This window comes from Miscanthus floridulus, chromosome 5 (assembly GCF_019320115.1).
Source record: "Miscanthus floridulus cultivar M001 chromosome 5, ASM1932011v1, whole genome shotgun sequence".
NCBI classification, from domain to species: Eukaryota; Viridiplantae; Streptophyta; class Magnoliopsida; order Poales; family Poaceae; genus Miscanthus; species Miscanthus floridulus.
In genome coordinates, this window is record NC_089584.1 from 74,671,070 (window position 1) to 74,687,198 (window position 16,129).

Below are 16,129 nucleotides of genomic sequence, written 5' to 3' on the forward strand. Positions count from 1 at the left end.
GACTCAATCTATGGTTTGGAGGCATTACGACGTCAAGGGAGTGACCCAACATCTTCACCAAACCACTAGGAAGTGGGGTTGTAAGATTATTTATCCGCAAGGTTAAATTTGGCACTGCTTTTGTAGTTCACGTAGGCGTCGGGACTGCTGACGTTTGTGCCGGAACTTCTGACGACGTCGGGAGTTCCGATCCAAACATCGGGACTTCCGACATTGACTGACAAATTTGAACTTAACATTTGCAGTTAATTTTTAGATACGCCTATTCACCCCCTCCTCCCTCTAGGCATTGTTAGATCATTTCAAGCTCCATAAGAAGTGCAAACGCCATTCGACAGAGATGTAAACCAAACATGTCTACAAAGTTCATCATAGACACTACTTCTTGCTAAGACATGGGCATCAAAATTTGATTGCCTCCCTTCGTGAACAAACTCAACAAAAATGAACTCGCATGATCTAGCTCTAATTTCCTGAACAATATGTCAATAAGTGTCCATGCTCCCTTCCCGGATACTCCTGATAAAATCCGTCTAGGCCTGCTCTCTCCTCTTTTCCCGGCGAAGCTGGCCGGCTCTGGTTGTGTCCCAACTCCCAAGTCTACCCAATAATTTCAGACTTGCTCCAGATTTGAAGCCCACGTTCCATTTTTAGTTAAACAAATAACCCACCTTCTAAAATTCGTATCTGACACATCAAACTCCGATTGACTTAGTTAATCTTCCTAAATTTTCATATGAATTCAAGATACATTGGTCGAAACTAATTATATGTTTTTTGCTACATAATATTTTTTGAGGATTTATATATTCATAGGGGTAAGATTTGTGTGCGTGCGTTTATACGAGTAAGTGTGCGTGCATGCGTTGTAATGTGTAATCGCAAAAAAAAAATTAGGGTATGCTCTTAGCACGTTCAAGCTCAATTTTTACTGCAGCTGAGAATCTTAAAACCCTCGATGTGCAAATTCTCTCTGGGCCAGGCCAATTGGACCGTGGAACTGGCCCTAGCGAAACCCACGCATCCTTCTCCTCCCGCTCCGGCCCAATCCGTTCACACATTCAATTCTCTCTCTCTCTCTCTCTCTCTCTCTCTCGTCGCCGTCGAGATGCTTCGTGGCTCCGCCGCCCTCCTCCGCCGCCTCGCCCCTCGCGTCTTGGGCGGTGGCTGCGGAAACACGACTCACCGGCGCCTCCCTCCTCCCATCGCCCCCTTCCTCCACGCCCGCTTCTTGTCTGCCCCGACCACCTCTTCCTCGCCGCCTTCTTCGTCTTCAGCTGCCGGCCAAGACGAGGAGGCGGAGGACAGAGAGCTCCCCAAGATTTCCAACGGTGATGCAGGCGCTCTTCTCAGCATCTCCGTCGACCGCTCCGGCCTCTACAACCCTCCAGGTCCGCTCCGTCCGCCTCTTCTCTTTCACGAGCACTGGTGTCTGGGTTTGGGGTTTCTGATTATCTGATAGTAGGTGTTGTGTCAAAATGCGGCAGAGCACTCGCACGAGTCGTCGTCGGACTCCGAGCTCGTCAAGCACATCAAGAGCATCATAAAGGTGCCAGCTTCTGTTTCTATGTTAGTCTCTGTTGCTCGCATTGGGGAAATGTTAATTGCCCATTTCGATGTGATTGTGGTGGCGTTAGTTTCGGAGTGGGCCAATCAGCATAGCCGAATACATGGAGGAGGTGCTGACGAACCCACAGTCAGGATTCTATATCAACCGTGATGTGTTTGGGGAATCAGGGGATTTCATCACCTCGCCGGAGGTCAGCCAGATGTTTGGAGAGGTAAAACTGGTGCTCACTAATCAATTGCTTTGTCAGCACTATTGTGAAGAACATTGCACTGTGCTGTATTTAGTTACTTAATCACGATCCAGTAATGAACTGTGTGTTCAGGTAATAATGTTGCAAGCATAAGCTGTGCTGTTTTTTTTTTCCAAACCAAAAAGGAATTAATGAGATTCATGGATGGACTGTGCTGCTATGGTACAGATGATTGGTGTATGGGCAATGTGCCTCTGGGAGCAAATGGGAAAGCCAGCGAAGGTGGATCTGATCGAGCTTGGCCCAGGACGAGGAACACTCTTGGCTGATTTACTTAGGGTATGTTTTATTGCTAGCGTCTATCATGTATTGAAGTTTCATTGTGTTGTTCTTACTTCTTAATGGTTGCCTTATTTCAACAGGGCTCAGCAAAGTTTGTTAACTTCACCAAGGCACTCAGCATTAACTTAGTCGAGTGCAGCCCCACATTGCAGAAACTCCAGTATAATACTCTGAAATGTGAAGATGAACATGTTGATGATGGCAAGAGAACAGTTAGCAAGCTTTGTGGAGCCCCCGTTTGTTGGCATGCCTCCCTCGAACAGGTTCCCTCAGGATGTATGAGGCTCTTTTCATTTTGAATTGGATCTTTCACCTTCAACCTTTTGGATTTGAATTAATGATCTCTATAGAAGTTGGTATTGTCATAAACACTTGTATAATTGACTTTTACACCATTCATCTTAATGGTATATTGGGTGAAAAATTCGAGGCCATTTACCAAATGAGATTAGTGACAATTTTAGGATCTGCTTATTTAATCAGAGTCAGTCAATTCCCTAGCTATAGTTAATATGAAAAATCCCAGGTAGGTACTCTCTCTGTCCCTGAATAAATAGATTTCTAGAGTTGTCTTAAGTCAAACTTTTAAACTCTGACCGAATTTCTAGAAAAATTTGTCAAGATTTATGATATCAAATTAGTATCATTATATATACCATAGAATATATTTTCATAATGTGCTTATTTTATGTCATACATGTTATTACTGTTTCCTATAAACTTAGTCAAACTTAAGATAGTTTGACTTGCATGAATTCTAGGAATTGATTTAGTTTGGGAACGGAGGGAGTAATTCAAACATGCCCGGACACCCACACCTATTTTATTGGGGTATGGAATCTGCCGTCATATATGACAAGGAGCAGCAGTATTGGTTTATGAAACTGCGGTTTACTTTTCTAAGGACTACCAACAATAACAGCTATTTGCCTCAACTTACTGTTAACAAATTCAGTTTTGATGGGAGTAAACTTAACCCACTCTTGTAGTCGTAGGTAAAGGCAAAATTGAGATTTGAATGCAAGTGTTGGTACACCTTATCACTGGCCTAAAGTATCTACCTTGCCATTGCTGATCAACTAGTTTAGTTACTTCATGCATGGAATATGAATAATTGTTCAACCGCTGATGGTCTAAGCCCTTTGTATCAAGTAGCAGACAGTTTTCCATTTTGAAACTGTTTAAGTTCGTACATTTGCCTTTTGTCAAGTGTCAACTTTGTTTCTTTTAAACTTCTTGATTGGGGGCTTTTATGTTTCTCATATTTGTAACTATCTTATATGCAGCACCAACCATAATCATTGCACATGAATTCTATGATGCCTTACCGATCCATCAGTTTCAGGTTTGTTCCCATGATTAATTACCACAAGTTCTTGTTGTGCTTATCCATTCACCAACTGAGTTTATAGTCATTGCGCTGAACAATCCTTCTCTCTCTTTTTGCAGAAAGCATCACGTGGCTGGTGCGAAAAGATGGTGGATCTTGCAGAAGATTCCTCGTAAGCTTTACAAGTTACATTTATGTACTTTTAACCGTAAGGAAATGTGTAATGCTTACTTTGCAGCAGGTTTCGGTTTGTTCTATCTCCCCATCCCACACCCTCTTTAATTTACCTCGCCAAGCGTTGTGGTTGGGCTAGCTCTGAGGAGCTTGAGAAGATTGAGCATATTGAAGTCTGCCCCAAAGCGATGGAGCTTACTGAACAAATTGCAGATAGAATTAGTTCGGATGGCGGAGGTGCTCTTATTATTGACTATGGAAAAAACGGAATAGTATCTGATAGTCTCCAGGTTTGGATTTTAAATCACTTCACTGTATCTAAAGTAAACTCAAAATGTTGCCTGTTTAGTACTACTGTAACATAAATTCTTGAAGCCTAGTAGCTAGTCTTTGTTGATTTCGTAGGCACATGCTCTCACGATCAAAAAAAAAATTGCTGATGTTCTGAATACTTTACAATACTTACTGTGGGTACATGGAAAATGATATTTCAAGACAATATTGTGATTTTACTAGATTGTGTAAATATAGGGCATTAGTAAGTGCTCAAAGTTGTGCTTTGGGGACTTTTGATTCATAAACGCTGCTTCTTTTAGACCGCAAAACAGTAATACCTAAATTCAAGGTCCTGATCTTATGCATTATTCGACACACAGAGAGCTAGCCTTATGGATTTTTTTTTTTGTTGACATATCTTGTATGATAGCAAATAGCTATTGTCCTGGATGAATGTGTTGGGCACTAAGTAAACTATAATAAATGCAGGCAATCCGTAAACACAAGTTTGTCGACATATTAGATGATCCTGGCTCTGCTGATTTGAGTGCCTATGTTGATTTTGCTTCAATCAAGCACTCTGCTGAGGAAGCTTCAGGTCTGCACTGGCGTTATTAACTCGTGGCTATAGTTTTGTTGGTAACATTACCAGTTCTTACATGAGATTACCTCATAACTTGTGCAGATGACATCTCAGTCCATGGGCCAATGACTCAATCCCAGTTCTTGGGTTCTCTTGGCATCAACTTCAGGGTAGAAGCTCTCCTGCAGAATTGCACCGAGGAGCAGGCCGAATCATTGCGAACGGGCTACTGGCGACTAGTTGGAGACGGGGAAGCCCCATTCTGGGAAGGCCCTGAGGACCAGACACCATTTGGAATGGGCACCAGGTACTTGGCCATGGCCATTGTCAACAAAAAGCAGGGCACGCCCATTCCATTTGAGTGAAAACTCAGGCATAAGAGTAGCGACAAATAAGTGTTGTAACTCCTATAGCATTGTTGAGGGATTTTGATGATCAAACCAGGCAGGGACAATTTTGCTCTGCTTTCTCCTATACACGCAAAACATGGCCTCATGACAATGTACGCTACTTTCTTTGGTGAGGTAATGAAGATGTGTTGTACCTACTCGCCTGAAGCCATTCATAATTGTGTTGACATTTTGCCATTACAATGTCCCTCTCTTGTCAAAATGTGCTTCTGTATGTCAGCGTCTGCTATCATTCAAAATGTGAGCAGCCTTGAGAAAGAAGCGTGTCGTGTCGTGCATTTGTTGGCCCGCACCCTGCAGGGTCAGCCTGTTTAGATGGTAGTATACTGCATGATGATGGCATCGGTTTCGGACCTTTGCTGTTGCCCTTTCCCGGCTGGTCTCCAAGGGGACAATAGATTAGCATTGACCCTTTTACCTTACCCGTGCAACGCGGCAGCTTAGCTTACCTTGTATGATCATTTGAATTGGGTAAAGTAAAGCATTAGGCATGCGTCAATGCAAATATCAAGCAAGTAAGCTACCAGCTCAAGTCATCTAGTCAAAAATGCATATACTGATCACTTCAAAGCATGCCAATTTCCGGTCAATTAAGTATTTATCCGATACCAACTACGCATACTCTTTGACACGGTGGTACCAAAGCAACCGTAAAACAGAACCAAAGAAAGAGAAAGAAAAGAAAAGAAAATACTGGTAGACTTTGATTGGAAAACTTGCATAGTCTACCGGTCGTCTATTACCGACGAATCACTGGGCAGCCGGTAATACATGCAGGTGTCGGAATGAATCCGTCTACAATACATGGAGCCTGTCCTGTCCTGTCGTCGGTAAGATGGGAAGAGACGCAGTAATTATTTGACAAAACCATATGCAGATGAATGAACGCCCTGTTCGCTTGGTTAAAAGTACGGTTGACTGATTTGTTGTGAAAGAAAAATATTATTCGTTGACTGAAAAAATACGGCTTATAAGCCAAGCAAACGGGGCGGTAAGCGGAGGGGAAACGGGACCAGAAAACGGCCTGAAACCGTCCACGGCCGGAAAGAAAGAGCATCAAGCGAGCCGTCGTCACTGGAATGTTATTCTATGCTGAACGTCAAGACTTGGGTGAAGCATAGCATTGTTCTTGTTCGCCTCCTAAACAAACACACGTGTGACGCTGTGGCTGTGGCCCCCTCGAGGAAACTGCTGCATTCTTTCCTTTCCTTTCCTTTCCTTCGCTTTCACATCCACGAGAAGACTAATGATAATTGATGACATCGATTCCTGCGAAGATGGCGCCTCGTGATTAAATGTGATGTTTAGACACTAATTAGAAGTATTAAATATAGACTAATTACATAACTCATTGCATAAGCCGTGACTAATTCGTGAGACGGATCTATTAGGCCTAATTAGTCCACGATTAGCGAATATGGTACTACAGTGAACTTATGGTAAACATGGATTAATTATGTTTAATAAATTCGTTCTCGTGAATTAGTCATGGATTATGTAATTAGTTTTATAACTAACTCATGTTTAGTCCTTTTAATTGACATCGAACGTTCGATGTGACATGGACGACTCCCGTGAACTCACGTGTTTACCACTTATTATCAATAGATTCACGGGCTATAGCACGCTTTGTATATACCATCAGAGCAGCACTCGGTCGGGCAGTCCCGTGTGGTGTGTGGTGCAACAGTGATATTCTGCTGCAACACTCACTGCGCGTGTGCGTGCGTCATACTCGCAAGCAACGGGATCGGCAAGAAAAGAAATGAGATCCGTACGCTACATGTGTGTGATGGGATTCGATCCCACCCTCACTTACCTAAAGTACCCGCCCTAACTAACTCTGCTGATTGTCACAAAGATGTCCGGGCCCACTTGACGAGATGCAAAGTCGTCATGATTTTCTGTCTCGATGGCTACCTCCCTAGTGTCGGGGAACACCTGATCACCAACGTCAAAGCTCGCTCGCTTTCCTCTGCAGAGAGAAAAGAGCACCAACCGAAAGCTCGCAACAGGCGCCACTCCGGTCGCCGCCGCGAGACCCACCGGCTGTCCTGCTGCCCCCCGCGGCGCTGCCGACAGCCCCGCGCCCGCCGGACGCACGGGCGGATTCCAATCCCATCCGTCGCCCGCCCCGGACAGCGACGACGGAACCGCAAACCCCACCCAGCACCCAGTAAATAAAAAGCCCAAAAGGCCAACAAGAGCAAGCCTTGTCTACACACACAGCGGCACAAGCACAGCATCAGACTCTGGTTAAATTAGAAATGAATCGCTTGCATTGCACTAGTTTTGTTTCTCCATGATCCATCACACATGCGAGGCTGCGAGCGAAACTATCAATCGCCACATACCGGGGGAATATACATACCATGCCTTCCATCCTTCCTACTACTTCTAGGAGCAAAAACCAAAAGAGAGCAGCAATGACAGACACAGAGATCCACTGCACTGCACTGCGGCTAATGATGCTACTAAGTAGACACTGTCATCCATCCCAAAAGAACAAATTGACAGGCTGATCTGAGCTAGAGCTAGACAACGTCCCAATCTTCTTTGTTAGATTATTATACTAGATAGAAGATGCCTACTACTTTGGGCCGGCCGTCGGTCAGAATCTGGTTAGGGGTAGGCCAGCCGACGTCCTGATGATCAGGAGGAGGCGATCCCGGGCTCCAGCTCCGGGGCGAACCCGTGCGCAGCGGCAGCAGCCGGCATCTGATCCTCCCACACCAAACCGACCTCGTACTCCGGAACATACTCCTGCGAGAATCACACGTGCGCAAGGCGTGAGTGTGAGAAACTGTCAATCAAATGGTTCGATCGGTCAGTCAAAATAGGCATCCCCTACTTGGAGAGCAATCACTTAGGAATCGGAATCTCACCTCAAGCTTCAGAACAAGCTCCTTCGCCGTAGGAGCTGAGATGATGATGCACCGAGCGTCCTCCTTGATGAACCCTTCGTTCACAGCCATGTCGATGAAGGATAGCAACGGGTCGTAGAACCCATCCACGTTCAGAAGCCCAACCTGCAGGTGAATATTTACACTCGGTTAATTAGACACACGACTATATAGAGAGTGAGAAAAGAAGCTAACATGCACAGATTAGCAGGTTATCAAATTCCAAGCTAGTGATGATTGCAGCCTATTCCTCGCAGATAGGATTCGCGTAGGGCCAATAATCCTGTTAATATAATACTGCAGCATATTTTAGCAATTCGGTGGGGCCATCAGGCTCCAATAATAGTAAAACAGCTGACTAAGTAAAGTCGATAACAATGGGGATCGATTGTTGAAATCTTTCATCTGTCTATCATTTGTGGGCGGCTCACCAATGCGGAGCAATTGTTTAGAGAGGTTGCCAACTGCACATTCCCTTTGAAATGAGAAGTTTGACCAGTACAAGATCCACCAGAATCTCTCTGTCAGTTTCGTCAAAATATTCATGAGGTATTAAGTGGACAAAGCGGCGCGGATCTCATGCTCCCCCAACTAAGTTCCAATTAAAACACCTGTGGGCATTAAGCGAACTAAATAAACTAGACTAATAATGCAATGGTTTGCCTCTGGCCATCCAAAACCCCAGCTATCACATGGGCACACCATGCGCCACGAAGCCATGATCAAGGTAAGTCGTTTGCAGAAAAAGATCGCAGTATCTCTAGTCTAACGACTTTGTGATAAACTAGTGGATTATTACAGAATTGCTAGGACAGAAAGAATTCTGTGCCGCACATGCCGCTTAATTGGGAGTAAGTTTTGGTTTTGGATCCAACAAGGTATCAGGATGAGTTGTTACCGGCTTCTTATGGATTCCTAGTTGCGCCCAGGTGATGACCTCAAGCAGCTCTTCCAGAGTTCCATAGCCGCCTGTAATGTAACGCCAAGAGAGCGTGTCAAATTTGGAATCCTATGACCATCAATCAAATCCGCAAGAAAACTGTTGTGTACCAGTACTGTACTGAATAAACCAGCCATACCAGGCAATGCTATGAAGGCGTCAGCAAAGCGAGCCATCTCAGCCTTCCTCTCATGCATGCCGGAGACCGCCCTTACTTCCCCAACAGGCTCACCAGTTACCTGCCGAAGAAGAAATTAAGAATATAAGCATCAATCTTACGCCCTTTTAAAGATGGATACTTAAAAATGCTCTACTGAAATTAGAAATGCAGTACCACATGACCTCATCCTTCTTATCTTAAACTATTACAAAATAGAACTGCCTAGTTGCACATAGAAGCACTAGTCAAGGGCGGACCAGGACCAAATCTACTTTCAGCATAAGAAAGTACAAGTGCATTGCAACAAGTAAAGAACACAAGACAATCACACAACATGCAATGCAATGCAGTAAAAACTTGATAGCAAGCAAGATCAGTACAGTAGCAGACCGGTAAAATCATAAAGCCTGAATCCTATTGAAGTACAGCACACGATGTTTTTTTTGGTAAGGAGCATTAGATTCATATGATCGATATAAATGCATCATGTCTCCCTACACAAAGGGTCCCCTTGTTATTTATTGGTGCTTGGTGTCTACTTATTGTTCACTCAGATGCAAGCCGTGCGACTACAGGCATCACGAAGGCAGCCAGACATGCATTCCAAAGACAGCAGCAGTGAACAGCAGCAGCAATCAATGCATGCAAAGTCTCCAGGACGTAGAAGAGGCTCACCTCTCTGGGCATCAAGGATTTTGGGATGACCCTGCAGTCAAGAAAAGAGGGGAAACAGAAAGGCACGTCAGTTTATTTGTAGCATAAGCAGTCGAGCAGGTGAAAACACCAGACCATGGCCTTTCCCATTGCAGGAAACTGGGAAGCCAGGGCTAGCTCAGGCTAGGCACGCCACAGCAAGAGCCTCAGGCCCTCTAGAGAGAAGCAGACTAGGAACTGCACAATTATTAAGGCAAACAGGAGAAGAGAAGAGAGCATTAGCCCCCTTTAATGTTGCAACTTGCAATTCGATACACATTTGGAGCATGCAGCAGAGTGGCCTTTTGGAAAACCAGGCCAAAAGGCATTTCCGTTCCACCCCTGTGATGAAGCCCAACCCAGTTAAATTCAAAGTGGCTCCTGCTGAAATGATGCAGCAAGAGACTCACGTCTCAACGGCATACCCGGGGGGCAGAGCCACGGCTGTGGCAATCAAAAGCTACCATTTTGGTGCAAGAAGGCACAGGAAGCATGCACTCACAGCAGCAGCAGCCAACCAGGACCAGGAGCAGGAGCAGGAGCGCTTCTCATCAAGGAGAGCGAGCGGCTGGCACGCACACAGCAGGCAGCAGCACAACTTGTCTAGTCTAGAGATAGAGAGGGAAGGAAGGGGTTAGGATGCTCACCCAATCACATGGCGCCCTCCATCATGAACTGCATGAGAGACCAGCCCCATGAGGCCGATGGAACCTCCCCCGTAGACCAGGTCTATGCCCCTCTCCACCTGGCACCAGGAAAATCGAGCAATTCACTCATCAATAGCGAAAACATGTAGAAATGCAGAAAAAAACAAAAAACGATATTTTTGCTACAGAATTTGGATTTTGGTGCGCCAAGCAAGCAAAGATTGTTCATCCGCGGAGGCAAATGAGGTCACCGCGCGCCGCAGCCCAGCACCATCCATTTCATTATTATCGTCTGGGACGAGGACGACCGTTCAACTACGAGACCACCGCCCAAAACGGCAAAGACTCGCGGCGCCTTTCGGCTCCCCCGATGGCGAGCAGCCGAGCAAGGCTCGCCGCGTCCCAGCCGTGAGCCGTGCAGAGCGCGGGTGCATGATCACCCAAGGACGGGACGCGCGGCGTGCGCCACGGCCGCAGTTATCGCCGCAGCAGCAGCACACGCGTCCGGCCTGCCGCAGAGGCGCAATCGAGTGGAGCGAAGCAAACAAGATGGCAGCAACAAGGCGCGGGATTTTGATCTGGGACCAGACCGGGCGGCGGTGATTCACCCCCACGAAAAGATTGGATTTTTTGACCGTAAAGGCGGGATTTTTTTAGGTGAGGGAGAGGGTGGAGGGGCAGCGTGACGTACCAGCTCCTTGCCGAGCTCGACGGCGGCGTCCTGGTAGCTGGCCTTCCGGCCCTTGGCGCTGCCGCAGTACACGCAGATGCGCTGGAATCGGGACCGCCTCTCGCCGCCGTTCATCCCTGCCTGCGCGGCAGCCGCGACCCCGGTCGCTCCGGCTCTGCCGCCGCTCTTCTCGGCCACAGCCGCGTCCATTGCCATCGCCGCCGCGGTGCTGGGGGTTAGCCGCCGATCGATGTGCTTGTGCTAGTCCGACGAGGTGGTGGCGCCGCGGAAGGAGGCCGCGCGGTTCTTTTGGGTAGGTGGGCGCGTGGGTGTAGCGGGAGGTGAGGGTAGGCAGCTGTACACGGGAAATTGCGAGTGCTCCGACGACTGGGATTGCGATGCTGGCTGCTGCTGCCTCGGCCTGAGCTTGAGCCGGATGGCGTGGGAGAACGCGTCAATTTATAGTGAGCTTGGGAGGTTGAACGGGAGGGGCCTCCAGGCCTGGGTTGGTGGGTCCAACATTGCTGGGGCTGCCAGGGCCCCACCTGTGGTGCTAGGGGCTTTCTCGCCTTTTGTTTTCTACTAGAGAGGGAGGACAGAGAAGGATGGTTTCTACTTTCTGCTGCTAAAATCCATGCTTGTTTTCTCTGTCAATTTATCCTTTTCTTTTGAGGAGATCCTCCTGTCTTTATTCACCTGAGTGTAAAGTGAAAATTTTGGTCTTGGTCAAGTTTAGAGCTTTGTCGGAAGAGCTGATTGTGTATCAACTTTAAATTTCGTAGTGCTAGTCTGAAAGGATTATTTAAATGTAAGAATTATTATCTCTATTCCTGAATAAATAGATTTTCAGCTTGTCTTAAGTCAAAAAATTTAAACTTTGACCAAATTTATAAAAAAAATATCAAGATTTATGATATCAAACTAGTGTCGTAGATGTACCATAAAATATATTTTTCATAATATGGTCATTTATGTCATAGATGTTGCTACTCTTTGCTATAAAGTTAGTCAAACTTGAAAATTTTTGACTGACACAAATTCTAGTACTTAATATTTAAGGGTGTGTTTGGTTTCTTTACTTGGCACTTCGTTATCTTACCGAGTGAGGATTTTGAGCGAGGCTATGGGCGTGTTTGGTACCCTTCCCAGCCCAGCCAGGCCAGCTCCAGGCAGCCAGGCTGCATTTGCCCAGGCCAGATGCATGCAACAAGGGTTGTTTGGTTGCATGCATCTGTGGAACCAGGCTGGGTTGAGACAGTGTTTGGTTGCATGCATGTGTTTGCAGATTTAAAAAGCTCATGCATGGATCATTGTTTGGTTGGCTGCATACAACAAGTTGTAGTCACCTCTTGCATGTAGTGGTAACATTATCACCCACTAGTTGGCATCAGATATTACATCAATTTCCAAATGAAAAAACCTACTAGCAAGGCAATAACTACTGCTATTACAAATATAAATGAACTGTGGCACAAGCGAAAGTTGCCATTTCCACCATTTTCTAGTAGAGGTGCACTGACAGGTTGGAGGAGAGGTGGATTTTCAAGTTGATCACCATAGAAAGCTAGCAAAGCTTCATTTCTTGTTTTGTATTTTTTGTAGCAGTTTCCCTTGAAACCATCTACTTGAGCATGTGCTTCGGCCTAGCTGGAGTAGACCCCAGGCTCCTTCCCAACATGAACAACATACCAAGCCATAGATGTACATGTTCTCAGATCAATCAAAAAATATCACAGGCAATGGACATGTGCTCAGATTAATCAAAATAACATCACATGCAATGGACATGTGCTCAGATCAATCAAAAAACATCACAGGCAATGAACATGTGCTCAGATCAATCCAAAAACATCACAGGCAATGGACAAGTGCTCAGTTTAGTCATAAAGCATCACAGGCAATGGACATGTGCTCAGATATAAGAAAACAAACATCACAGGCAATAAGGCAAGTGCTCAGAATGAAATTGTGCAAATCACAGGCACAGGCTGGTGCCCATATCAAGTTCAGAACCACAAGGTTCACATCATTGGCAATGGACTCATGGTCATATTGCCACCACTAGGTTGATCTAGGTTGTAGGTGCAGGGTTATCTAAGACACTAACTATATGTTAGTGTTAGTAAGTAAGCTATGCAGGATCAGATCAACTGCACAAAAGAGAAGGTCAACCCACTACGCATCCACCAGTTGTAGTTAGGTATGCACAAAAGAGGCCACCACTGCATAGGGACAGGCACTACATCAGAAGACCACCATGATAATGCAGGCACTGTACAAAAGGATCAACCCCAAGCTGTGAAGCCTTCACATGTAGTAGTGCTTGGCCAAGTAGGTCCTTAGCCACAACACATGGTGGGAGTCAGACATCTTGACAAAAGCTGAACCCAAGGCCTTGTTGTCCAGCAGATGGCCATAAGCACGCATCAGTGCTTCTTCAGTGAAGCCTGGCACAAACATAACAGCACCATACAATTCAGGGTGGGAATCCTCAACCTTGGTCGACCTAATAGCATTAGCAACATCCTTCACTACCTCTACCATGCCAGTGAACAGAACAACATCCTCTTCTGCCAGCATGGATCTCTTCCTCTTGTTACCAACTCCTCCCTCACTCTTGATAGCCTCAGGAGTCACAGTCTTGCCACTATTTAGGATCTCAATAGCATCAGTCTTCAGTGAGCTCTCAGCACAGTCAGATGGTGTGCTAAGTGGCTCATTGGAGCCCATAGCCCACTTGCCTATTGCCTAACCATTGCCAAAGATGGCCATCATCTGTTTGTAGTGTTGTATGGGCTTGTTGAGCTGTGGAGCATCATTAGGGTGGTCCTGCATAATGAACTGTCCCTTGTTAGCCATAATGACCACAGAACTATTGGGTACCACTAACTTCATGACCATAGAACTCTTGCAGGGCCTTTGCCACCATGTTCAGGTGCACTTCTTTGAAGCCCTTATCAGTCCTCACTCTAGTGGTAATGAGCTGGCACATCTGCTTCAGCACAAAGGCAGACATGGGCTCAGTCCACCTCAGAGAGGTCCTCTGCTGAGCAAGAACCTGTGATGCTGGTATGAAACCAGTCACATCATCCCCAGCAACCACATTGTCACCAGCCAAAAGACCACCATCCAGTCCAGGGAACACAAGCTCATTAGCAGGCATCATCTCCTCAGCCATAGCCTAATTCATCATTGCACATGCCTAGAGCCTCAGCACAGGTATATTATGTCAAGAAGAAAACATCATTGCACATGCCCAAAGCCTCAGCATAAGTGTAGTATCATAGAAAATTTATCATCATTGCACATGTCCAAAGCCTCAGCATAAGTGTAGTATCATAGAAAATTTATCATCATTGCACATGCCTAAAGCCTTAGCATAAGTGTAGTATCATAGAAAATTTATCATCATTGCACGTGCCCAAAGCCTCAGCATAAGTGTAGTATCAGATGAAAAAACAGCATTTGTCCATGAATAAAATCACAGCATTTGTCCATGAATAAAATGAATTACAGGCAACTTAATGATACATAATAGAACTCTAGATTCTAGAAAGACCCCTATTAGCCCACATGTGATTAGCCCATTCATCTCTCTGAAGTGCCCAAGCAACATTGTCATCCATATGAGCAGGATGGGGCTGACTGTTTGTGTCATTTGGTACCCAAGAGAACTCTTCTGGAATAACCTCATCAACCCCAAAACTAAGGATCTAGTTATGCAGTATACAACATGCAAGCACAAGCTTGATTTGTGTCCTCAAGCGATGGAATGGTTTGTTGGTGTTAATGATACGAAAACGGTTCTTTAGAGCCCCAAATGCCCTTTCTATAGTTACTCTCAAACTAGAGCGCCTCAAATTATACAACTCTTTTGGGTTGGTTGGGTAGTTCCTATTCCCATATTCTTTAAGATGGTACCTACAACCTCAATAAGGAGGAAGAAATCTAGGCCGACAAGCATATCCAGCATCTACTAAGAAGAATTTACCTAAAACAAATGTGGAGTTCAATTAGATTCATCATTTTACAGTTACATTTGCTTTTTATTATCACAGATAATTTAATTACCTGGTGGAACCCTCAACCCATCCTCTCTCTATAATGCATCAGCAAGAATTGTGGCATCATGAGCTGATCCCTCCCAACCAGCTAGCACATAGGTAAATTTTAAGTCAAAGCTAACTGTTGCTAGCACATTTTGCGTGGGGGCATTCTTTGTACCCCTAAATGCAGCTTGCATCTTGGCTGGAACTTTGGCAAATACATGAGTCACATCAATGGCCCCAATGCAGTCCTACATGGCATCCAAAATTACATAGTAAATTGATATGAGCTAATGCAACAATATCCTAGCAGCTATATGGTAGGTTTTTTTACCTTAAAGTAAGGATACCATATATGGCTGTTGCTAATCTTTACTGGTGTCTCATTGCTTGGAGGTCTAATCATCTCTTGTCTAAGTTCACCAATAGCATACAACACATCTTTAAAATGGCGGTGGATTGTCTCTATAGACCTTCTCCAGTTTTGCTTTACAACTCTAAATCATTGGTTATGACCAACAATATGGAGAAACATTGCAACTTGCTCTTCAACACAAGAATTTATGTTGTTAGCAAGTAGCTTCTTGTCCCTAAGCAAGTTGCACAAACTAAAAAAGGGTGCCCTTCTCATTCTAAGCATGTTCACACTATATCATTGTAGTTGTAAATTAAGTTCAAGTTCCTTTGGCGCTCCTCATCCCTAATGCTCATTGGACCATAACTGATCTGAGGCCGCTGACTCTGAAGCATTCTAAGTCTAGCAAACAGCAGGGCATACATAGCAGTGATAAGAGCAGCAGCATGAGCAAAAAGAATGTGTCTCTTCTCTTCCAAGTCCATCTAGAAAAAATAAATGGAATTTAAGGACAAATGCTCAGAATGACAATGTCATCATCATGGACTTGGACAAAAGCTCAAAAAAAGGATTCATCATATACTAGAACATGCTAAAAATAAGGCTTTCATCATCACAGACTAGGGCAATAGCTCAAAAAAAGGCATCATCCTAGACTAAGGCAATAGCTCAGGATAAAAGGAATCATCAAAGACTTGGACAATAGCTCAGACAAAATGGCAACTTCATATACTTGCTCATAATCTCACAAAGTAGGACATGCATCCAAATCCAAGAATGCAGGACTCACTATCGCACGGTACAGATTAGGGGAGAGGCAAGAGGAGGAGTAGATATACA

General features: G+C 45.1%; 2 protein-coding genes across 4 annotated transcripts; one reads left to right on the plus strand and one right to left on the minus strand.

Moving 5' to 3' along the window:
* The first annotated feature begins 1,108 nt into the window (after window positions 1-1,108).
* On the plus strand, window positions 1,109-5,046 carry LOC136452352 (uncharacterized). Of its 2 annotated transcripts, none has more exons than XM_066452971.1 (10): window positions 1,109-1,391; window positions 1,488-1,549; window positions 1,638-1,781; window positions 1,989-2,099; window positions 2,183-2,378; window positions 3,389-3,447; window positions 3,552-3,604; window positions 3,674-3,896; window positions 4,372-4,480; window positions 4,568-5,046. In XM_066452971.1, the coding sequence occupies exons 1-10, from the start codon at window positions 1,109-1,111 to the stop codon at window positions 4,828-4,830; spliced, it is 1,503 nt and encodes a 500-aa protein (XP_066309068.1). In that variant the 3' UTR covers window positions 4,831-5,046. The 2 variants fall into 2 exon arrangements, with proteins under 2 accessions (XP_066309068.1, XP_066309069.1); XM_066452972.1 differs by having other exon boundaries at window positions 1,196-1,391; window positions 1,466-1,549; window positions 3,671-3,896.
* Window positions 5,047-7,131: 2,085 nt separating this feature from the next.
* LOC136450078 (cytokinin riboside 5'-monophosphate phosphoribohydrolase LOG) lies at window positions 7,132-11,327 on the minus strand. Of its 2 annotated transcripts, none has more exons than XM_066450353.1 (7): window positions 10,910-11,327; window positions 10,219-10,316; window positions 9,554-9,584; window positions 8,858-8,957; window positions 8,677-8,747; window positions 7,761-7,904; window positions 7,132-7,678 (listed from the first exon to the last, which is right to left on the minus strand). In XM_066450353.1, the coding sequence occupies exons 1-7, from the start codon at window positions 11,102-11,104 to the stop codon at window positions 7,487-7,489; spliced, it is 831 nt and encodes a 276-aa protein (XP_066306450.1). In that variant the 5' UTR covers window positions 11,105-11,327; the 3' UTR covers window positions 7,132-7,486. The 2 variants fall into 2 exon arrangements, with proteins under 2 accessions (XP_066306450.1, XP_066306451.1); XM_066450354.1 differs by having other exon boundaries at window positions 7,132-7,638; window positions 10,910-11,326.
* Between the last annotated feature and the right edge of the window lie 4,802 nt (window positions 11,328-16,129).

Coding starts and splice junctions, on each gene's coding strand:
- LOC136452352 (XM_066452971.1), top strand. CDS start 1,109: ATGCTTCGTGGCTCCGCCGCCCTCCTCCGCCGCCTCGCCCCTCGCGTC. Junction 1,782..1,988: donor TCAGCCAGATGTTTGGAGAG/GTAAAACTGGTG, acceptor GCTATGGTACAG/ATGATTGGTGTATGGGCAAT. Junction 3,605..3,673: donor GATCTTGCAGAAGATTCCTC/GTAAGCTTTACA, acceptor ACTTTGCAGCAG/GTTTCGGTTTGTTCTATCTC.
- LOC136450078 (XM_066450353.1), bottom strand. CDS start 11,104: ATGGCAATGGACGCGGCTGTGGCCGAGAAGAGCGGCGGCAGAGCCGGA. Junction 8,958..9,553: donor AATCCTTGATGCCCAGAGAG/GTGAGCCTCTTC, acceptor CTTCTTCGGCAG/GTAACTGGTGAGCCTGTTGG. Junction 7,905..8,676: donor TAGGAATCCATAAGAAGCCG/GTAACAACTCAT, acceptor ATTCACCTGCAG/GTTGGGCTTCTGAACGTGGA.